This window comes from Glycine max, chromosome 2 (genome assembly GCF_000004515.6).
Source record: "Glycine max cultivar Williams 82 chromosome 2, Glycine_max_v4.0, whole genome shotgun sequence".
NCBI classification, from domain to species: Eukaryota; Viridiplantae; Streptophyta; class Magnoliopsida; order Fabales; family Fabaceae; genus Glycine; species Glycine max.
This window is the reverse complement of record NC_016089.4, coordinates 19604290-19609866: the sequence shown is the minus strand read 5'-3', so window position 1 is coordinate 19609866 and position 5577 is coordinate 19604290. Positions and strand designations below refer to the sequence as shown.

At 38.9% G+C, this 5577-nt stretch overlaps 1 protein-coding gene across 1 annotated transcript; it reads right to left on the bottom strand.

The window, feature by feature from the left end:
* Positions 1 to 1747: 1747 nt before the first annotated feature.
* LOC112999531 (uncharacterized) lies at positions 1748 to 4646 on the bottom strand. The gene is made up of 6 exons (XM_041012750.1): positions 4559 to 4646; positions 4401 to 4470; positions 3242 to 4370; positions 2536 to 3127; positions 1956 to 2467; positions 1748 to 1846 (listed from the first exon to the last, which is right to left on the bottom strand). The coding sequence occupies exons 1-6, from the start codon at positions 4644 to 4646 to the stop codon at positions 1748 to 1750; spliced, it is 2490 nt and encodes an 829-aa protein (XP_040868684.1).
* Between the last annotated feature and the right edge of the window lie 931 nt (positions 4647 to 5577).

The window sequence follows — 5577 nt, the reverse complement described above, 5'->3', positions numbered from 1 at the left end:
ATAGGCACTGTGGTGTGCTGTGGAATTTTGTGCCCTGGGCATTGTACCCTAATTCTACACAAAATAGGCTTTAAATAGGCTCTAAATTCGCGACATTGCACTTAGCCCCACCCTCGCGCTTAGCGCGAGTAAGTGGGTTTGGGCTTAGTGCCAGTCTTGCGCTAAGCCTGGCTGAAGACACCTGCTGCGCTTAGCGCACTGATCTCGCGCTTAGCGCGCAAACTTGATGCTGATGGTCTGCCAAATTCTCCTTCGCGCTAAGCGCAATGAAGCTGCGCTTAGCGGTGGATGCGCGCTTAGCCCAACTGTACTTTTTGCACTTCAAAACTTAGCCTCTTTTTTACCTAAAAATGCACAGATTTCATCATTAAATCCAAGAGTGAATAGGCAATTTAGTCCCTGAGATTGTAACCACTTTGCATATTAGTCCCTGACTTAAATTTTAATTCATAATAGTCCCTAACTTTACATAAGTTTTGCAAAATAGTCCCTGTCGTTAATTTCTCAGGTGATGGCGTTAGTGAGGTGTATAGGTGGCAATTCAGTGCCACGTAGATTGTCCAACGTGGCACTGAGGTCTGCATCTATAAATTCTCTCTCACATGCAAGGTTGCTTCTTCTTCCCCAAAAAAATTAGGGTTTACGAAGCTGCTGGTTGCTTCTTCTTCTTCTTCTTCTTCCCACGCTGAGTTGCTTCTTCTTCTTCTACTCTGAGGCTCAGTCCCTGCTGCTTGTTCACTTGATTTGTCCATGTCTGCAAGTGGCAGTTGTTGTGCATTTTCTGGTAGTTTCATTCGGTAATGCCACCATGGAAGACGTGCAGCTATTCGAACTGCAAGAACAAGGAGAAACCCAGGAAGGTTATTCTATACTTGTGCATTACCCCAAACAGACCCAGATAACTGTCAATTTTTTCAATGGGTTGAAGAAGAAAACCAACTTTCTAATTCGTCTTCTGTCTCAAGAGAAACAATGGTAGTGGCTGATTTGAGGCTACAAATTGAAGCTTTGCAGAAGAAAATGAGAAATTTAACAAACATTGTGTTGTTAGGTTTTTCATTTTTAATTGTAATGTTAGTTTTAGGGGGAATGTACTTTAGGTAAAATGTGTAATAGCAGCTTTTGATATTGTAATTGTTGTTTTGCTGAAGAATTTGTAGTAGGAAGTAGCTTTTGTAGTGTAATAGCAGCTTTTGTTGCTACTGTCAATTGTTGTTTTGCTGAAGAATTTGTAATAGGAAGTAGCTTTTGTAGTGTAATAGCAGCTTTTGTTGCTACTGTCAATTATCCATTTCAATTAAATATAATTTGTTGGTGAAATTTGTTGCTGAAATTTGCAGTTTATTAAATATAATTTAATAAAAGAAAGAGAATTAGGTAATAAGAAGCAACTCATAATGTATGTTGGGATGGATTGTACTACTCCAACTCCAAATCCAACACAGTGTATAATTTATAAAAGAAAGAGAAGAAACATGACTTTAGATCAATTTCACATAATATTTGACATCCCAAAGCATGGTAGTTAGAAGCAATTGTTCAGTAGGCCTTCAAACTATACAACTACACATCCTAATATTTGACATCATTTCACATGCCAGTGAAGCTTTCAAAATATACAACTACACATCCTAATATCAAAATGCAACAAAAAATGCTTCTTCAGTTTTCTTCATCAAAATGCGCAACAAAAAATGGGTCTTCAGCAACCTTCAGCAACCTTCAAAATGCAACAAAAAATGCTTCTTCAGTTTTCTGCATCATCTTTATCAGCAACCTTCCTTTTTTTGGCTCTTGTTATGGCTAGCTTATTCCTTGCTATTGGTGGAACAATAGTTGCAGGGACCTACATGTAAATGCCAAACATGAATAATTGTAATATATAAAAATGGAGTGCTGCAACTTGTTATGGCTAGCTTATTCCTTGCTATTGGTGGAACAATAGTTGCAGGGACCTCCATGTCACTATCTTGTGACAAATGAGGCTGAGATAAATTAATCTCCACCGGATCTTGTTGAACATGAGCAACAGCTTCTTCAGCCTCATTCAAAGCTTGTTCATCTTGAGATAATAGGTGGTCATCCTCATTGGAAGTTGATGGTGCAACATATTTCTTTGGCCTAACAGGAACTCCAATATTTTTACAGCTTCTAATGTTATGATTGGTTTGGCCACACCTTCCACATGTAAACTCAGCCAATTTCCTCTTTAGCTTATGTCCTGTGACATTGTCCTCATCTACAGATCTCCTTCTATTTTTCTTTGGCCTTCCTCTTTGGACCTTTTTATGTGGTGGAACAGGGTGTGTATACTGTGTCTGGGCCCAATATTGTGGTCCTTGGACTGGTTCAATAAAATGCTGGTATGTCTTATTATAAGCTTCTATTGACAGCCACTCATGACACATGTCCTCAGGCTTCCCTCCTTTGTGAGTTATTGTTGCAATGGCATGTCGGCATGGCATCCCTACATCAAAGTTGTAAAATCAGCACACATGTAGGTTAGGAATGAAAAAAAACTATAAAAAACACAACCTGTTAGTTGCCATACTCCACAAGTGCATGTCCATTCACCTAAATTGACCTCAACCTTATTCCCCCACATGTGGACCTCATATCTCAGGCCCATGTTATCACCACACCAAATGGGAGTCCATTGATTAGCAAAATGGAATTCTTTTTCTAGTCTTTTATACTGCACTGGACATAATGGTCCAGGTTTTCCAGAAAGTTTAACCTTGCGGGCAGCCATGGTTCTCATGATATAACTTCTAATTTCTTCAAGCATTGTGATAATAGGCTTGCATCTATACTGCAGAATTCTGGAATTGAATACCTCACAAGTGTTGTTGCATATATTGTCCACCTTGGGTGTTGTACTGAAGTGGGCTTTTGTCCATGCTTGTTTGGGCCATTTATTCAAATACTCCCAAGCCTGGCAGTTGATTGTCTTCAAATGGGCCATATGGCCTTCAAACTCAGCAACAGTAGTGGATTTTGCACATTGCCACACAATTCCTTTAAGTTCCTTGCTTTTCCATTGCTTTGTAAAATTTTTCCAAAGATGCAAGACACAAAATCTATGAGGTGCACCAGGCATGACTTCCTGTAAAGCTGGAATAAGTCCCTGAAAAATTGCAGCAAAGTAGTAAATACTTCTGGACTAGTCCCTAACTTATGTCATTAACTTCAATTAAATACCTAACTTATGATAACAATTGCAAATCACACCATGTGATACCTTTTGCATGTCTGACATGAAATTCCACCCATTCTGTATGTAATCCCCAAGATCTTCATGCAACAAAGTTAAAAACCATTTCCAATTGTCTTTGTTCTCAATGTCCACAACAGCATAAGCAATAACATAGATGTGGTTATTGCCATCAAGCCCAACAGCAGAGAGCAAGTTTCCTCCAAATGCACTCTTTAGGAAACATCCATCTAGACCTATGAATGGTCTACATCCAGCAACAAACCCCTTCTTACAGCCAGCAAGACAAATATATAGCCTCTGAAATTGTGGTGGACCTTCTGGACTTGGCACTGTGTTGATCTTAACTGTTGATCCAGGATTGCTCCTCAACAATTCATGTGCATAATCAAATACTTTGGCATATTGTTTCCTCTCATTCCCTTCCACTAATTGCTTTGCTTCTTTCATGGCTCTCCACATCTTTGTAACTTCAATGTGCACTCCAAACTCTTGCTTGAAATATTCCAAAGCTTCAACACATTTAAGGGTTGGCTGCATTCTGAGTTTGCCCTCAAGTTTACTGACCACCCACTGTCTATTTGCTTGTTTGTTGTTCACTTCTCTGCAGCAATTATGGTTATGCTTAAATGTCTTTATCTGAAAAGAGTTTCTAACTTCATTCTTTGCACAGTAGATTTCCCAATCACAAAATGCCTTCTTGCATTTTGCTCTAGCCCTCTGTTTATCATTCTTCTTCCACTTGAACTCCCTGCCCATCAATATGCTATACTCCCTCAAGGCAGATTTAAATTCATCTAGAGTACCAAACTCCATCCCTAATTCCAACTTCTGTTCACCAACTCCACTACTTTGACTATATTGAGGATAAACTTCAACATCCTCATCTTCATCATCACTACTAATGGGGATATTAAGCTCCTCTGAATGATAACCATCTGTCTCAACTTCAGCTTCAACTTCATTCAACATACAAGAGAAATTTATAAACCACTCAGCATCTGTTTCATCACTGTTAACTTCCCTTTCCTCCTCACTATCAGCAACATCTCTCTCTTCACCATCAGCATCTCTCTCCTCACCAGCTTCAGCATCCCTCTGCTCACTACCATCTCTTTGCTCACCAGCATCAGTATCCCTCTGCTCACTACCATCTCTTTGCTCACCAGCATCAGTATCCCTCTACTCATCACCATCCCTCTGCTTACCAGCATCCATCTGCTCACCAGCATCTGTCTGCTCTCCAGCACCAACATCTGCATCAATGGTCATAAAGTAAAAATTAATCATATTAATTAATTATGGTAACCATGTCGGACCAAGTACAGATGAATTAAAACTTACCTTCCTCATGGCCAGCAACAGGTACATCATCTAAATCATCCACATTCTCAACAGCTTTTCGAATTGGATAACATTCCAAGTACAACATTTGTGGGACTTCTTCTAAAATTGGATCTACTTCATGATGAAAATAAACATTTATCTCATTCTCATTTTCAAAAGCATCCCTAACTAAGTGTAATATATCTCCATCAGTTGTACAACTCCTTAACCCATGATTAAAATCTAAGTCCTTATCAATCAACCAAAAACATTCTCCTATATTACTATACTTCTTACAAGCTTTCACCAGATCATATAAGATAAATGCATTCAGGCAATCTGCAGATATATCCTCCCAAACGTCAAATTCTCCGCCTATATATTCAACCTTTCCATCACTGGCACGTGGAGTGAATCTTCCTCCATGGTGCAATACTAAAGTTATATTATCATTCATTCTACACAATCAGAAACCGCAAACATGGTCAGATATTAGGAAATAAAAAAACCTACCTCAAAAAGCGCGAAGACATTGACATTGTCAAAAACCACGAAGACACAATCAAAAACCAAAAACATTGTCATCTATAAAAACAGAGCATCATAAACGAAATTAATAAACGATCATAAACCTCCCTACGAAGCGCGAAGACAATGCCGCAAATGAAACCCCTCGAACATGTAAAACCCCAAATCAAACCACCAAAACAATGCAAACGAATTGAATGAAACCACCAACCTGACAAAAAGCGCGAACCCTCAATCACGAGAATGCAGGGGAGGGAAGAGCAACAGTGAAAGGGAAAATGGGTTTACTTCATTTTTGATTTCTTTTAAACCTAATTTTTCAATTCAGTCCTTGCCTTGCCACATAATATTGCTGACTTGGACTCAAACCTGCCACATTGGATGCTTACATTTGCCAAATAGACATTTCACTAACGGAGGAAATTAGATTTTAACAGCAGGGACTTATTTGCATAACGGAGGTAAAGTTAGGGACTATTATGAATTAAAATTTAAGTCAGGGACTAATA

What these genes read in the sequence shown, in the direction of transcription:
- LOC112999531 (XM_041012750.1), bottom strand. Translation starts at nt 4,646, where the DNA reads ATGTTGTACTTGGAATGTTATCCAATTCGAAAAGCTGTTGAGAATGTG. An exon ending in TGTTGCTGGCCATGAGGAAG is followed by an intron (nt 4,471 to 4,558) that starts GTAAGTTTTAAT and finishes CCATTGATGCAG; the next exon opens with ATGTTGGTGCTGGAGAGCAG. An exon ending in TCATGTCAGACATGCAAAAG is followed by an intron (nt 3,128 to 3,241) that starts GTATCACATGGT and finishes GCAATTTTTCAG; the next exon opens with GGACTTATTCCAGCTTTACA.